The sequence below is a fragment of the Poecile atricapillus genome, chromosome 22 (genome assembly GCF_030490865.1).
Source record: "Poecile atricapillus isolate bPoeAtr1 chromosome 22, bPoeAtr1.hap1, whole genome shotgun sequence".
Lineage (NCBI taxonomy): Eukaryota > Metazoa > Chordata > Aves > Passeriformes > Paridae > Poecile > Poecile atricapillus.
In genome coordinates this window covers 5,497,902-5,515,040 of record NC_081270.1, presented here as the reverse complement: position 1 = coordinate 5,515,040, position 17,139 = coordinate 5,497,902, and the positions used below count along the sequence as shown (strand labels likewise).

At 45.3% G+C, this 17,139-nt stretch overlaps 2 protein-coding genes across 2 annotated transcripts; both read right to left on the bottom strand.

The window, feature by feature from the left end:
• Positions 1-338: 338 nt before the first annotated feature.
• On the bottom strand, positions 339-5,917 carry LOC131587394 (chymotrypsin-like elastase family member 2A). Its single transcript, XM_058855239.1, has 8 exons — positions 5,875-5,917; positions 5,549-5,637; positions 5,036-5,133; positions 4,239-4,367; positions 2,753-2,889; positions 1,176-1,321; positions 916-1,068; positions 339-454 (listed from the first exon to the last, which is right to left on the bottom strand). The coding sequence occupies exons 1-8, from the start codon at positions 5,915-5,917 to the stop codon at positions 437-439; spliced, it is 813 nt and encodes a 270-aa protein (XP_058711222.1). The 3' UTR covers positions 339-436.
• A 2,804-nt stretch (positions 5,918-8,721) lies between these two features.
• Positions 8,722-13,787, bottom strand: KIAA2013 (KIAA2013 ortholog). Its single transcript, XM_058855176.1, has 3 exons — positions 12,699-13,787; positions 11,132-11,985; positions 8,722-9,676 (listed from the first exon to the last, which is right to left on the bottom strand). Exons 1-3 carry the CDS (start codon positions 13,663-13,665, stop codon positions 9,650-9,652), a joined length of 1,848 nt encoding a protein of 615 aa, XP_058711159.1. The 5' UTR covers positions 13,666-13,787; the 3' UTR covers positions 8,722-9,649.
• Positions 13,788-17,139: the final 3,352 nt, after the last annotated feature.

The following is a 17,139-nucleotide window of genomic DNA, read 5'->3' as shown; positions in this document are numbered from 1 at the left end:
TGTGACCAGCCTGGAGAGACCTGTTAAGTTTTGTAAGGATCCTTCAATAAACACGAGAAACAAGATTCTAACGAGCTCAGGAGTTTACTTCGAATAATAAGGACTGAGATAAGTGGGACTCCCCAGGAGGGAGGATCCCAGAGGAATTCAGCCCAAAGGAGGCAAGGAGAGAGAAATTACACCCCCTGCACATCTGGGACAGGGAAAAACATCCAGAGTTCTCCCCAAACACAGGCTTGCCAACAGTCAGGGAGAAGTGACAGAGACACGTTTTGTTTTCATCTTGCCAAAAATACTGTTTATTGCACTAATGTTTGGTTTAATACTTGTGTTGTTAAAGGGTTATTTCCCAGTTCTTTGTGGTCAAAGGTGTCACGATTGTGGCTTTATTCAAACTGTTTTCCTTCTTGGCATCTCTCATCCAGTTCTCATTGGATTAGTTGGTTGCCATAACCTACAAAAAAGTAAAACAAATGAAAGATCAGATTGTGAGATGCAGGAATTTGTGAACAGTATGTGTTTTGTCTAAGCACTGGATTTAAATAACTGAAATAAGATTTTTGCTTCTCAGTCAAAGTTTATATTAAATTCAAAGATGTTTAAAAGACATTCCAGAGTTGAGCTGCATGTTCCACCTTTTAGGATGCAATTGCAACAATCAGTGTATGGATGAATGCAAATTTGAGTAATCCCTTCTGAAATACATAATAAATCTTTATGATTACAATTAAAAACTAAGATAAAGGGAGAACGCATTGCCATTATCAAAACTTATTTAAATAAGTGAAAAAAAAAATTGGATATCTGTTCCAGAGGAGGACATTTTTGGCTGAATCAAGAGTGCTACAGCTCCCTGGGCAGGTGGCAGGAATGGCAGAGAGGGAGTGTCTGTCTGTCTGTCCTGCAGCAGCTCACCTGCTCGATCCAGCTGTTGTAGGCAGAGACACGAGTGAACACTGAGGGCTTCTGGAAGTAGTTGCAGCCAAGGGAAGAGCCAAAGCTGACGATGCCGTGCACTTCCCACCTGCCATCAGCCCCCTGGCAGTTCAGGGGGCCCCCAGAATCCCCCTGGGAGGAAGGAGAACACAATCACAGCGTGAGCAGCTCCTCTGTGGGGCTCTTACCCTTTCCTTCCCATCAGTTTGTCCAAACCCAAGCCCTGAGAGTGGACTCACGTTACAACTGGAGGTGATTCCATCCCCACCAGCACAAACCATGGTGGGTTTCACTATGTCTCCCCACCAGGAAGGTTCAGAGCAGGTTGCATAATCCACCACCAGCAGAAGGCCCTGCTGCAGGTCATCGGGCAGGGGTCCATTTGCTGAGAGAAAACAGAAACACAAAGTCATGGTGGCACTGGAGGGAAAATAAAACTGCTCTGCTAAATTTCTCCTGGGATCTGGGTACCACCACTCCAGGTAAAACACTCCAAAGGGGCTATATTAAAGGAGAAGCTGTTACAGCTATGAATGTCCCTTAGTTCTATAACTTTTAAAATTTGTTTCTTTCTCTCCTTTGATTCTGCTGTGCTTCTTCTGCACTTCTCCTCACTCCTGGATTTCTCAGCTTCTCTGAGCTGAGCTCCTTCAGGATACTCCTTCACAGGGAATCCCACTTATCTCAGTTCTCTGGGTCAGAAGAAAACTCCAAAGCTCATTAGGATCTTGTTTCTTGTGTTTATTAGGATGTTATCACAAAACTTGGCAGGTCTTTCCAGACTTTCTGCACAAGTTTATTTCACTGCAACCTGGCACATTTCAGCTCTGATGGCACAAAATAGCCCTGAACTATGCAGTTCTTTTATCTTTATACTTATTCTTATCCAATTAACAATAGACACATAAATTATTTTTCTTAATGACCCAATGACCCAACACCTGTGTGCTGCACTGTGGCATTTTCTATCCAATCACCTACTACTGCCCAAAAACCTCTAGAAGAGGAACATGAAGAAGAAATAAGAAGGAAAAGGGACAACACCTTAAATTCTCCATCTTGTCTTCTACTTTCTAAACTACTTTAAACTCTAAACTTTAACTTTTTCACTCAGTGACTTAAGAAAACTCTCTAATTTACACACTCACACTTTTAGCTTTTCTATCTAACTTTAACAGTTGTTTTCATGTATCACCATGAAAACATGCCCATAAATTTCATGTTGTATGAAATTGAGTGTTCTCCTGGATCTCAGAGCCAGGGATCAGAGACAAGGGCTCACACTCTGTGTCTCAGACTCCAACAAGTTCCATTCTTTCATGTACACATGAACTTACTAAAAACTTGCATTCCATTAAAAAAATGTCTCATTGTTAGAGAAATAAAGGGCTATTCTTTTTTTCAGGAGTTTACAATTTACTTGTCCATCAAGGAATTGCCTCCTGAGCCAAGCTAACACTTCTGCTCAACTCTCTAAGATTTTCTTCATTTCTATTCCCTTATGTGTCTTCAGACATTCAGCAGGTGTGTTGGGATTAACAAATGCACCAGTCTGCACAATATTAACATTTGAATTATAACAGCTCCTAAAAGCTCAATAAAAGCCCCTCTGTTACAACTAAAATAATCTTGAAAGGGAAAAATCACAAAGTGTGAGTGAAGTGGGGCCAAATAAAACAAACCACCTCACTCCAGTGAGTTTTGAGGGGATCTGGAGCACCATCAATAGTTTTTGCTGTCAGTCTCAGAGGAGAAGGAACTTCTGAAAGGTTTTTTTTCTTTAACTGTATGATTTTGCAGATACACAAGTACTCACTTTGCAGTCTCCCCCAGCCAGTGACGTAGCAGGCAGTGTTGGAGGGCAGGATGCTCTGGGCAGGGGGAAGGCAGGCCAGCTCAATCTGATCACTTAAGGTGACGTGCTCAGAGAGTTTGATCAGAGCAATGTCGTACCTGTGGTAACATGCACAGGTTGGGGAGAGAAAGGGAAGGTCAGGAGGTTTGAAGGATGGATTAGGACACAGTAACCTGAGTACTCAACAATTACACAGTGTAGGAGACACTTTCTGGGGATGGTCTGAGACATGGCAGAGACCTCTATAATTGAGTGAGGTGTTAGAAGTTTATTTCAGGGTGTGGGAGAGAAAGAGAGCCTGCTATGAGCCAGCAGATAGAGCTCAAAGCAGGCTCGGAGAGAACAATACAAAAGGGGTAAAATATGAATACATGAGCTCAAGATTTAAGATTGCTAAGAAAGAGAGTGACAGAACAGAAGTGAGAGAACCAGGGAAAAAGAGCAGCAAGAGGCAAGAGGACTAAGAGAGAGTAGCAAGAGAGTAGCAAGAGAGACCAAGAGAGAACTCTCTTTTACAATTACTTATATAATCTATACATTTGAATATTCTATTCCTTTACTAACCAATCTTTCTAAGTATACCAATACAGTAACATTTGTGTGTGACCTATAGAAATCGCTATTTTTGCATATTTTTAGTTATCTCAGGGTCCTTCAGACCTTTCCTTATAAGGCTGGGGAGAGGGGTCTCAGCTTGGTTTTATTGGGGGACAGAATGTGTTCTGGCACACCAGACTGGTTTATTTGAATTATTCAAATCCTGCTTTCATTTGTATTTCTTCCTTAGCCTTTCTGGCTAAGGAGTCATATTTATAATTTCTTTCTAATTCTACCTTCCCAACAACACAGCATTTGGCCTGTTCAAAAGAGAAGCAAGGGAGCAAAAGCAGCAAAGATTCCTGCACCCCAAAGCCATGAGGAAATTCATGGACTGGAGGGCTATTCCCTGCAGAGCTGCCTGTTTTCCTGATGGTTAAAAATTGTCTTTTATGGTTTTTTTTCCCCACCAAAACCAAGCATATGTTAGGATTCACTCCAAGGACTGGAACTGAGGGGATTTCTTTGTTACTGTCCTCAGCCTGCAGCAGGATACAGGGGTCCTTCAGCCACATGGATATTAATAATCAGTAATTCTGTGTCTGTGCTGCTGGTAGGAGGGCTTCAAAGAGTGCTGTATAAAATGCTTCATTCCTTTTCACTGTACAAAAGAGATCACGGCATGGAAAAGCTTCTGACCCAAGCATGAACATGAAAAATGGCTTCTGGAGACATTATTAATCAATAAGAAATTGATACTGTTAATTGTTAATTGGAAGGTATGAACTGGACACTGTAACAGGAGGCTCTAAACATGAATTTAATTGCCATAACTCCAGGTGGGTGGGATTCAGGCAGTTTGATTTTTACCCTCCACCTAAAACTGAAAAAATACCTGGCATGAGCTTACCCATTTGCAACATCCTCTGGATTCCAGTGCTCATGAACAATGATCTTTTCTGGAGAAAGTGCAATTGATCCTTTTTCCTCAACTGCTAGGTTGTATTTTCCAAGAAAAACTCGGTATGTCATGGAAGAACTGGGCAAGAAAAGGATGAACACTCAATTACTCAGCTGCTGCTCAGGCATCCACATCAGGCTCCTGAGAGATTCACTAATCTGTGATAGATGTAATATGTAGGATTTATAATAATAACACACCAATCCTTCATGTTTCATATTATGATATTTGCTACAACTTAATGTTACTCTAATCATTTGCTGCAAAGGAAAATGGGGTTGTATTTGTGGAAACAGTTCTCATGATGAAATGGCATCACTGTACCTGATAATTTTTTTGTTGCATTGCCACATAATATGAGGATTTTACTGAAAAAGATTGGTTTACTCAAAATATTTGTGATTATTTCTTCAGTGAGTGGACTGATTAGTTAACTTGTGGTTCTCACTGACGTGTATATTACAGAAACAGGCAACACAGCTGAATTTTAATAGAAGCTTGAAAACAGAAAGATGTTCATAGCTTGTTTATAGAAAATGAAAAACATATAATTCAGGTAACTGGGGTTTTTTTCCCCCTTTTACATTGAGAAAATAAAGAGGTGTCATTCTCCTGGCTTTTTATCAAAAGTTAGGATGTGAAACTCAGAGCTTTCAACTGGGGAAGGGAGAACTGGCATTGATACAGATTTCATTCACCTCTTTCTGCTCATGTGCTGCTTCCTGGGTCAGATTTCTCCTCCTTACCTGATGCAGTGGGCAGCTGTCATTACCCAGTTGGTGGCAATGAGGGTTCCCCCACAGGTGTGATACCACTTGCCATCGAGACGGTATTGAAGGGAGGCCTGGAATCAAGGAACCAAGCAAAGCTCAGGCTTTTGCTTACTCACTTTTCATCAGTGTTCTTCGTTCCTGAACCCAGAACACAACTTGGTGATGGTGGAAGGCTTTGGAGCTTCCAACTCCTGGCCACAGAAAAGCTTTCCCTCCTCCCCTATCATCCAAAACTTGATTTTTAAAATGTATCTTGCTTAAATAGCCCAAGTCGACTTAAAACGAGAGCCTGCATTACCAGCAAAACGCAGCACATTGAGAACTTTCTTAAAAAACCTGGAAATTTTAGGATTGATCAGAAGAGTCAAAACCTCAGACATGTCAGGCAAGATGCATCAGATGGAATTTAAGCCGTGGTTTTGTTGAGTTGTGCTGTGCAGAGGTAGCACAGCCCCAGCTGTTCAGGGAAAGCACAGAATGACCAACCTGCCAGGGCCAGCTGTATGGTCTTGCATCTTCCCCTCCAACAACTCTGGACACAAGAGGTGGGTAGGCAGGAACCCCACAGCCAAAGGCTAGAGGACATACAAATAGGATGTTTTGAAAGTAGATTTAAAAGAAACAGCTCTAAGACATGGAATAGCACAGCACTCAGTTACTCTTTTGAGACAGCCTTGTAATGAACATCCTATGCTGTATTTTTTTCTGCTTTGATGCAGAATGTCCAATTTGTCTAATAAAAGAATGTTGTTTTTAGATTTTAATTCACTTTAAAAAAAACCAAAAAACTGAAGCAGAAGTTGGACACATACCTGCAGGTGCCAGGGTCAACACAGCAAAGAGGAGTCCAAGCATGGTGCCAGTTTCTGGGTGCTGCAGGCTCAACTCCACACCGTTTTATAGTGTGTCCTTTATCTCTGGAACATATGATTTATAATGCAGAGCTATTCCAATACCAATGGAAAACTTGTGTCACTGTGGGATAATTCTTTATATACATAAGTTGCTAAAATATCCCCATTTAGGCGTTTGTATAGCCTTGGGTCCAGGCTGTATAAACAACTTGGTTAAAAGGAATTCCAAATTAATAGCTTATTATCTGTAGCAGCTGTTTGCATTTCCATTGCCTTGAAAGTTCATCACAAAGGTGTTCACAGAGGGAAAATGTTAAATTAATTATTCTAACACTTGGTGGCCTGTCAGCAATGTCTGATATATTCAGTGATAGATTCAGATGTGTTGGTGGGGTTGGACTAGCTGATCTCCAGAGGTTCCCTTCCTACCTTAATTATTGTACAATTCTACAACTGCTTGGGATTTTATTTTGGCCTGAGATCTGCTTTTGTTTTGTTTTATTTTGTGTGTAACTGAATGGCATCTACCACATTGCACTGGCTGAAAACCTGTATCTTCATTCCCAGATCAAGTTGCATTTCAGCATGCCAGACTTCTTCAATAAACCAGCCTGTAATCCCTTTGAAGTGGAATGTACTTCAAGGCGTACAAAGAACCAGCTGTCCATGATGAAGCAGAAATCCTGGTATGTTGTGGTGAGTCAGCCTCTGCTCCTTTCCTATTTCCCTTTGTTAGACCAGCAGCACAGCCCTGGAAGAGAAGAGGGTTCCTGCAGCACTGCAAACGAGACCGTGCACACCCCAGAGCAGCGCTGACCTGGGCTGTAACACACTGTGAGCTTGTTATTGAAAAGAACAAAGCACTCACAGGACAAAGCAGGCAAGAGGAGGCATTTACACCCCTCCAGGGATGCTGCCAAAAAGGAAGTGTCCTAATTCATTAACTGACATTTGAGATCAGTGACTAGATATCAGTGATATCAGTGCTTACCCCTGTCTCTTTTTTTTTTTTCTTATCTTCTACTACAGGAATTTTCCATCCTTTGTTACCTTTCTATCCACCAACCATTGTTGCTGGTTATTTAAAAACCAAACATCTCTATCCCATAAGCCAGGACATTAAATATGTTCCCCATAGGGAACAAACTTACTAGAATGGAAACAAATATCATAATACCAGTTTTGGAACCAGAGCTTGTGTTGTACAGAGACACCAAACAAGAGGTTCAAACATGCTGAAATAAATCTAATGTTTAATGTCAGGATTAACAAGCAGCAAAATCCCTGATTTCCAGAGCTTCCATTCAGCAGTAGGTACTGTTTTGAATGAAAGATGCCTGGAGCACACATGTGGAAAGCAGAAATATAGAATGCTTTGCTGTTTTGTCTGCTTCTCAAGAATGTATTTTCCTACCCAGACAATAGCACTTGAGAAAGCTGCATTTTGAATTGCAAATTGGATCAACCAAACCCTGTTCTGGCATCTTGTATTTATTATGTGACAAAAGCAGAAACCAGGATTAACAGTGCAGAATTGAGATTCTAAATTTTTTTCCATTAATTTGTTGCCTCTTTTCTTTGTGTCTGAATTTACAAGCTAAACATGTTATGCTGCTCAGTTTAACTTCAATGTCACTATCATTTTCACTGAATTCCAACTAAAAGTATAAATTTTGGATAGTCAGTTACTATTTTAACTTTCTTCATTTGTTGTGTGCTTGTAAACCTGGAATTTTGTTTAGTTCTTTAAGCACTTCCGCATTTCACAACCTTCTGCTCTCTTGCATACTGTAAATAGAGAAACCTTTCCTTTTCCCCTTCCTCATGGAGGAATTCTGAAACAGTTCTTTTGTTATGGAGGAAATGCTCACAGGAATCCAAATATATTTACTATAAAACACTCTGAAAGCTGTTTTGTTTTTTGTTCTGTTCATGCTTTATGTGATGGCAGCTTATCCATCTTTTCCAGTCTTCCTTGGGCTCCATGGGTGTCATGCTGCTGGCAATTCTGCCAGGGAACATCAAATGCCTCAGCTTCCAGCTGTGATACCATGGTGGCTTGGAAACAGCCCCTGGAAGTTCTTATCATCTTCATGCCAGATGTTCATGAGCTTCATGAGCTTCATGAGCAGCTCGTGGAACTTCAGTCAGAAAGAGAAGGAGCTTCTGGAGTGTTCTGTTAAAGCAGAATAGTAAATATCTCCTTCAATACACAATTTACCTGTATACAACTTATGATGGATTCTGTTGCTTCCCTGGTTTTATTCCCTTGAAGGGCAGTAACTCTGCTATACAAATTAGTAAATGGAATTGTCTGCAGAAAAGCCACAGACACTTGAAATCTGCTTTCCTGAGGGATGTTTTTCATCTGAAACCAGACCCCTTTGAAAATTTGAATTTAAATCCTGACCCAGTTTTTCCTTGGGACCACAAACTGTGCCAAATTTATTACTTGCTGGATGGATGTTAAATCTGCTGCTTGATGGTTCCCTGGGATCATTTCTGTGCTCTTCAAAGTAAAGTTTGACCTGCATTCCTCAAGATAGAACAAGGTTATGTTGAGCTATATATACTCATAAGGAAATGGAGATGAGCTTTACCCTGTGTGGTTTTGTCACTTCTTGTGCCTTCCAAATTGTCTTATAGCTGCCTTATATTCATTTATATATTATTTTCCACACTGTATTTGCAGTCAGTACTGGCCACAGATGTACAATAAGGCTCTGCTTACCTAAACTGGGTGGGGAGCAAAGGCAGGAGAGAACAGAGACAAAACCAACAAAAAACCCAACCACACTCCAGCAATCAGATTAGACTGAAAGATATTTATTTAGAAACAACAGCTTTGGTATTTTAAAACCAAACAACCTGTAAGTCACTAGAAAGTGGGATGTCTTCCCCATAGCCAAAACAAATCAATGCACAAAGTCTCAATAGGCTTAGAACAGGAAACCTGTAGATCAGCATTTCCAAGTGTATATCCAGAAAACAATTTCATTAAATTGATTTTGCACTCTACAGTCATAAAGGCTGAAAAACCTGTTATGAGAACTTAGATATTTACAGTTCAATTGACTGTTACTGAAGTGGAGGAAAAATTAACATACTCCCCCTCCCCCCCAAGCAATAAATTAAAAACTGTATACCAGAAAGGAAGTTACACTGAAGTTTTCTAGTTAACTCTCAGAAGGGAATCATCATCCTTTATTTTTCTGTAGAATTAAAAAAAAAGAACCAGATCAAAATATCAAAGGACTTAGTACATCTTCAAGTATTTTCACCAAATGGATTACTCCTAGGGAAGTGAACAGCTTACAGGGAAAGGAAACGTCTGTTACACAAGCTTCTGGGATAAACTGTTGAATCACCTTCCAAGTCTCAGACTCCTGTCATAGCAAGGCACAAAAGGATTGTTGCTTTCAAATGGTCCTTGTTCTCAGCTGCAAAATTGCCAGGTGTCTTGTGCAAGTGGGGGCTGAAAGCAGGACTAAGCTCACTCGGACGTGGGGATGTTCCCATTCAGTTAATGGAACAGGTTATTTCAAGACCATCTATCTTGCTTACTGCTACAGATTCTGAGCTTCAGCTGGCTTCCACTTCTTCCCCATTTCTGGAATCAAGTTCTGCATCACCTTCATCTGAAGTAGGTCCAACAAAGAGGAGGAGCAGAGCTGTTTGCCCTGCAGTGCCCAGGAGGATGAGGTGTCAGGTCAGCCCTGTGGCTCTGGGCACTTCAGCGGGCAGAGTCGGGGACAGTCACCTGCAGCAATGGTTAACAAGTCACTTGGTAAAAGGCAGAAGGCAAGTCTTGGAGATGACAAAGGCAACTGGATAGACAACAGTGAAAGGACATAATTACATAATTCCCAGGACACATTTCAGGTGTGTGTCAGGGCACAGCTGTTACACAAAAACTGACATCACCTCCTAACCCCTCCCTCCTTTTGCACTGAGATTCTGATCCTGGTCAGAGGCTTTAACTACAGTTGTCAGATACACATTTCTATCCTACCTCTTCCTAGGTTACTTTGGCTACAAGCAACTCCCACTTTTATTGGATCACAGGTATTCAGACCTGCTTGGGATCAGGTTTGATCTCCAGTGCTCAAAATGACAAAACCAGTGAGATGACAGGGAAATTTCCAACTCACTTTTAATACCCCATACACACCAGCTGTCAAGTTTAATACCTCCTGTTCAGCCTTAGCTATCCAAGATTTGATTTTATAATTTGGAATAACAGTACAATCTATAGCTAGAACTTTTCCTCTGACAGCTCTGTTTAACTATCATCTCCTTTTTTTTAAAAACAAAACCTACATTTAACTCTGTTCAGCCCTCAGGAGGGAAGCCTCTGAACAGCACAACTAACTCACACAGCAAATCCAGTCTGGTCCTGCATTTCCACTCCATATCAACACACAGTCAGAAAGTCCCAGTACTAAGAGTAGAACTCACCATCTACTGTCTATTCTGTGCTAAGTTTTTACAGCAAATAAGTTTTCCAAAGAAACTCAAAACTACTTGGGAATTCTTCACACCCAGGTAAGATGCATAAGAGCTTGGAGCCAGAACTTTCAACTCACAGTAAAAAGCACTCAGTACTTTCCTTAACACAGCTTTGTTTTTTGTCTGACTGGGAGAAACAGCAATTCAGCATCTTCCCAAAATGATGGCGGTGTGATTTGATGGAGGACTGGACAGTGTCTATAATATGAACATGTACCACGAGTCCCAGCAGATCAGCACCTTCACCTCAGAGCACCAGCCTGCCTTTGGTGTTCCTGTGTGACACTCAGAGCAGGCAGGCAGGTGTGCAGACCTCCACACAGCAGTACAGACAAGTACAGCAGCTCTCTCACATGCTTGCTGGTACTGGATAAGAAGCATCATCTCATGACAACTGCAACTGCGGGCCTAGAAACAAGCAAAGTCCTACGCTGATGTGTGGAAAAAGGACAGAAAGCTGTGTTTGCCTCCACCTGCAGCCTCACAAATGTCTAAGGACAGACAATGAGTTTATCTTTTCTAACGATTGTGAACCCTACTGCTCCAATCCCTGCCCTAATCCTCCTTCTTGCAAGGTTAGAGATTGCTTCTTTCAAGAGAGACTGAAAATCATCACAGTCCAAGACAGAGTCTGCCCAGGCACAGCTGACACAACATCAGGCTGACAACACTCAGGGGACAGCAGCCAAAAGCAGCAGCCTTATACCTTACTCCTGAAGAGTGGCTTGGCTCCTGGCCCACAATATTCGTTGTAGATGAGTTTGAACAGAAACAAGTGAAACAAAGTAATTAAGGAGGCCACACTGAACCAGAACAGGAAGGGTAAGCCCGGGTATTGCTTGGCCATGTGTTCCTCATGAGCCAGAATAGCTTTTAGGTGGAGTGTGTGTCTTAGGTCCTGCAAGTGAACCAAATCTGTGGATATATAAAGCAGTGGTGTGATGGGCTGAGTCACCATGACAGGGAAGGTGTGACCGCGTGCCTCCGAGGTCAGCTCCACGGGCTCGTTCATACAGCCTGCCTCACACGCGTACAGTCTGACAGGCTTGTCCTGGAACTTCACAGACACATGCAGGAAGGGCTTTCCTTCAGCATCCAGGAGAACAGCTAAATTGATCAAGTCCTTATTGTAATGGATCCCACGTAAGGAATAGCTGTTATGAAGTACATCAGGGTCAGCCTGAAACTGAAGATGGTTTTCTGTGAACTGCAGACCCCCAAAACTAAGCACCATTCCCTGCATCAGCCCATGCACTCCAGCTGTCACAAGACCCTTGCATCCCCGTTTCTGGAGTGTCAGCTTCCACAGGTCTGAGAGCTGCAGGATCTGGGTGACACTGGTCAGCCTTGGTGGCCACAGGTTCTCGGCGTGCATGGTGGCGTGGCCGCTGAAGCAGTGGTCAGCGTAGTTCAGGCTGGCTTCAATCTTCTCCCTGTCCTCACCCCCAATGAGTGGGTCTAGCAGGGGGGCTGGCACAGTTGACAGCACGTAGTAGAGGGTCATGTTGACAGTCTCACTGGATGGGGTATGTGCATCTGTGATCTTTCTCATTTCAATCCCTGCAGCAAAAGAAAACAGCCAATAGACAGAAATTAACTAGGAGGGAAAGAAGAGCAAACAAATGTTCAATATGCAGGTGTTCTTTATAACATCTAAGAAGCTTTTGTCCATAAAACACCAAAGTGAAATGTTTCCTTGTGTTTGTCTAAGAAGATACTCTCTCTGCTACTTGGGAGTTTGAAAGCCAAGCACCCACTAATGACAAAGCTAATTTAATATACAGATGCTTTACAGGCCTGCCATCATGACTCTGCAAGAATGATCTGTCAAAAGATCACAATCTTTTTATAAAGTTGTGAGTTCTACATTATTTAGTCTGCTACTCTTTTATGTAAGACATTAAAATCTTAAGAAAAAGCATCTTTGTAGAACAGCCCTTAGCTTCCATGCAGAATCTGTCTTTTATGCTATCACTAAAGGTCAACTTTATTTCCAACTGACATGCAGGGCAAGTCAGTAAAGTTCCTGAAGCTACAAAAAGCAGCACACACAGAATAATGATTATAAATGTTCTTCTATTGCTTCCTATACATAGTCAGGGGTACTCCACACTTTGTAAGACAGGCTGGGTTCCAAATCAGGAACACTGTTTTACTGTCCCAAAACCCGTCAGGAAGACCAGAGCCTCCGGAGACCTCACAGCAACCAGCACACTGAGCTTTCAGCCACCCTCTAAAGCAACCCCATGGAAACTGAAAATCACTTTCCTTACCTGAAATGAACAAGTCAGACCAGGTCTGCTGGTGCTCCTGGAAAAGATCGTCCACCCCCATCTGCATCACCTCCAGCATCTCTTTCTTGGCTGCCTCCCTCAGCTTGCTGAAGGTCTCCTCCAGCCTGGAGGCCTCGATGGGCTCCGAGGTGTACACCACAGACAGCACGGTCTCGTCAAAGTGCGACTTGGGCGCGACCTGCACGCGGCTCACGAGTTTCTTGGCAGCCACCACCACCAGCACCACCTTGGGGCCGCCGGCCAGCAGCAGGCGGCCGGAGGAGAGCAGGAACTGCCGCTCCTCCACCTTCTCCAGGCTGGTGGCGAAGCGCCCGCCCAGCGGGGAGGCGGCGGCGGGGGCCGAGGCCTCGAAGGCGGCCAGCCGCTCGGTGGGGTTGGCGATGCGGATGCGCTGCAGGTAGAGGTGCGGCCGGCTCCGGTGAGCCACCACCTCCTCCCGCAGGGTCACGCAGTCCCCGGAGCCGGGCCCGGTCTGGACACACCGCACCCTCCTCACGGCCCCGTCCCGCAGCGCCGCCAGCGCCGCCCGCGCCTCGCCGCGCCCGCCCAGCGCCCTCAGCCGCACCAGCGCCGGGTACTCGGTGGCGAGCGCCGGGCCCCCGCCGGGCCCCGCGGGCCGCACCCAGAGCCGCCCGGCGGACACGTCCAGCAGCAGGAACCCATTGCCCGCCACCGCCAGCCCCGGGGCCCCGCCGGCCCCGGCCGCCTCCTCAGGCAGCGGCAGCGCATCGCCGCGCTGGGTCTGCGCCCGCCAGGCGCCCGCGGCCGCCTGAACGCAGAGGGCGGCGGGTCCCCGGGGCTCGGCCCCGCGCCCCGCGCCCCGCGCCCGCGCCGCGCCCAGGTACCAGTAAGCGACGAGCAACAGCACCAGCAGCAGCAGCAGGCGCCGCGCCCAGCTGCTGGACAGCAGCCCCGGCAGCCCCTTCAGCCGCTGCTGCAGCCACATGGGCGGCGGCGGGGGAGCCCCGGCCCGGCCCTTCCCGGCCCCGGCCCCGGCCCCGCACCGGCCCTAAGCCGCCATCGCCGCCGCGCCCTGCGGCAGCTCCGCCGCGATTGGCGGCGCTTTGCAGCGCTTTGCGACAGCCGCGCTCCCCGCCCCTGAGGGGGCTTGGCCGGGAGGCGCGGCCCGCTTGGATCCCGCGGGACCGCCGGGACCCCCGGCCTCAACTGCCGTGATTTCCAACTGCCCCGGCTTCAGCTACCCCGGCTTCCACTGCCCCGGCTTCAGCTGCCCCGGCTTCAGCTACCCCGGCTTCCACTGCCCCGGCTTCAGCTGCCCCGGCTTCAGCTACCCCGGCTTCAGCTGCCCCGGCTTCAGCTACCCCGGCTTCAACTGCCCCGGCTTCCACTGCCCCGGCTTCAGCTACCGCGGCTTCCACTGCCCCGATTTCCAACTGCCCCGGCTTCAGCTACCGCGGCTTCCACTGCCCCGGCTCCCACTGCCCCGGCTTCAGCTACCCCGGCTTCAGCTACCCCGGCCTCAACTGCCCCGGCTTCCACTGCCCCGGCTTCCACTGCCCCGGCTCCCACTGCCCCGGCTTCCACTGCCCCGATTTCCAGCTGATCCGGCCTCAACTGCCCCGGTTTCCAACCCCCCCGGCTCCAGGTCCCCTCCCTGCTCGGGGCCCCGCCGGCTCCGGGACCCTCCCGTTCCCCTTTCGGCTCCGGGACCCTCCGGTTCCCCTTTCGGCTCCGAGCCTCCTCAGCTCCGGGACCCCCCGGCTCCCCTGGCTCCGGGCCCTCGCTGCCCTGCCCCGCTCCCTCTGCTGTATCCAGCAGCTCCAGCCCAGGGCCGAGGTTCTGTGTCTCCTCTCACTGCACCCATCGAAAAGGCCTGGAGCGGTGTTCAGGAATTCCCGTGGAAGTTTACTGGCTTACCGCAACAGAGACTATGCGGGAAAGGAAGATTTTATCAACCTGGGTCATACCACTGTGTGTAAATAGAGGAACAAACTTTCTCAAGTGTCTTAGATACGCTTTGTATCCAGAGCAGTGTTGGAAAGAGAGAACGAGAAACACAGTTTCAAGCAAGTCAGGCAGAAACACTGTGAGATAAAGTGAAATGTGAAATTCTCGACCGGGCAATGAACCAGCTCAATGAAGGTGTTACAGATACATTTTATATTGTTGGCTTTTTGCAAATATTAAAATGAATGTTATGTGTATAAGAATGAGAAATTTTGTTGTATTAATATAGTTTTCTTTATTTCTGTTATTGATGAAATTTAGAAATAGTAGTATAATACATATATGTTAGGCTATGGCATAGTATTAAAATAAAAACTACTTTTGTCTGTATAACCCAAAGACTGAGGAAAAAAAAAAATAGCCAGAGAACTCCTGCATTTGTAAACTCTCTTATCCAGATGAAGACAGCAGTGACCAAAACTCTGGGGGAGGAATTTATTGCATTTCTGGTATCAGAGAATGTAAATCTCAATGGTGCCAAGAGGATTGATCTATTGGGAAGGGGGCAAGAGAAGAACCCCAAAGATCCTAAGAAGAATGTCTGAATATGTATGAGAATTTATGGATATGTAGCAGGGTTCTGTTTTTAAGGGACAATCCTTTGTTAGTAAGGTGTGCTCTCTTGGCTGAATGCAGAGACACCCAGCCGTATACAGATTACTTTATTTTTTTCTCCTAATTGTTTTTTTATTAAACTTTTAAATTCTATAAAAATTATGTGAACCTCGTTTTTCAAAAAGGGAAACAGAGGAGACACGTTCTTAATTTATTCCTGCAAATGAGCTGTTTGTTCGGGGGTGAGGCACTGGGATCCCAAAAGGATGGGTGAGAGCCCATTCCTTGCAGGTTTCAGTGCGGCTGGTGGTGTCTCAGCTTTGAGGCTGCTGGAAGAGCACAGCTCCGACCCTCCCAGTTTTTAGGAAGTTGCTTCTCTGCCTGGAGCACGTGTTGCACGTACTCACTGGAACATCTGCACCGGCAGCTGGCTCTGTTTAAAAAGACAGGCACACAGAGCAGTGCAAACACACAAACACGGGGAAAAAATGCTGGCTTGGCATAGCTGCAGAATACAAAGCTGTCAAACAGAGACAGCCTGGGTACAGTAGCATAAACAATGAGGCATTCATGATTTTGAGCGTGCAAAACCGCTTTCGTTTTACTCTGGAGAGATTTAACTTCATTAAAATGAGAAACTCATTGAAAAATCCATGTTGAGTCACAACTCTCAGTCTGAGGTCTGGAGGTGGAGGACTGAACACCTTTGCTGTAGCTCCTGCCTTTAAATGTTGAAACAGGCACAGATTTATCACAGGCTTTGTCTGGGCCTGCAAAATACTGAAGAAATCTAAAGTGAAAGTATGTTCTTTTTTCTTTTTCTTTTTTTTTTTTTCTTTTTCTTTTTTTTTTTAATTTAGGGGAACTGGCAGCTTTGCAAAAGGAAGTTTTCTGAAATCATCATCTTAAAGAGAACTAGTATTTGCTTGGGTTGTTGCCTGGAATGCTCATCACTGGAGCATGAGGACTGTTCTGTTTGACTGGTAATTATGAGGGAATTCCTGCACTGGGGAGAAGGGAGGCAAGGAAAAGTGCTTTGAACACACTCAAGAATATTCTCATTGAACAAATAAATAGTAATGGGAATTCTCTGGGATGATGCTGTTATGGATCATGGAGAATATCAGCTACAGTGTGATCCTTCTAATGTGCTTGCTTTTTTTCTCATCATGCCTTCTTGTGGGGTTTTTTTGTTTTGTTTTTGTTGGTTTTTTTAAACACAAATCCTGTTATATCTGTGGTTTCTGTTCATTTAGAGAGATAATTTACTGACAGCCTCACACAGGGTCTGTGTCAGTGGTAGCTGGTGTCCTGCAGGCTCAAAATGGTTCCCCTACATCTAAACCTTACATTCACTGCAGCGTAGAAGTGACCATAAAGCAAATGTTAATTTTAAGAAGTGTAACTTTCTAAGGCAGGATTATTTCTCTTATTCTCATAGGCAGAATGAAATAGAAAAAATGCCTGGGTAAGTGATCAGGGCTACAGCAAAAAAAAACCCAGCACAAGGCTACAGAGATTAATGTAAGACTTAAAGATGTGTGTATGGCCAGAGAAAAGCAGCTAATGCAGGAAACAAAAGCAATATATGAAATATAGGAGGTGACAGGCAGGAAGAAGGTATGAAGAAGGTATTTAATAAGGCTTCCAGTTTCTAGAGCTGTGCACAACATTATAATCCATGGGATATAAATATCCCATAAGTGTCAGCCAGCTGAAGCTGGTCAGAGAGTGACTCCTCTCCTCCTACACCGGCGTTTGCTCCGTGCTCCCTGGGCATTCACTGCCCGGTGTTCCAGGCAAGCCCCGCTGGAGCCCGAGCCCCAGGCAGAGCTGCAGCTCCAGGATCACCCCTGGAGCTCCTCGTCTCGCCGTTCCCTCGCTTCCCACGCGGTCC

Excerpts from the sequence above, each read along its gene's own strand:
- KIAA2013 (XM_058855176.1), bottom strand. The coding sequence starts at position 13,665 with ATGTGGCTGCAGCAGCGGCTGAAGGGGCTGCCGGGGCTGCTGTCCAGC. Across the intron at positions 11,986-12,698 it reads GTCTGACTTGTTCATTTCAG|GGATTGAAATGAGAAAGATC; the intron begins GTAAGGAAAGTG and ends CTTTTGCTGCAG. Across the intron at positions 9,677-11,131 it reads AGCCACTCTTCAGGAGTAAG|GTGACTGTCCCCGACTCTGC; the intron begins GTATAAGGCTGC and ends CCATTGCTGCAG.
- LOC131587394 (XM_058855239.1), bottom strand. The coding sequence starts at position 5,917 with ATGCTTGGACTCCTCTTTGCTGTGTTGACCCTGGCACCTGCAG. Across the intron at positions 2,890-4,238 it reads CCAGAGGATGTTGCAAATGG|GTACGACATTGCTCTGATCA; the intron begins GTAAGCTCATGC and ends ATGTTACCACAG. Across the intron at positions 1,322-2,752 it reads TGGCTGGGGGAGACTGCAAA|CAAATGGACCCCTGCCCGAT; the intron begins GTGAGTACTTGT and ends GTTTTCTCTCAG.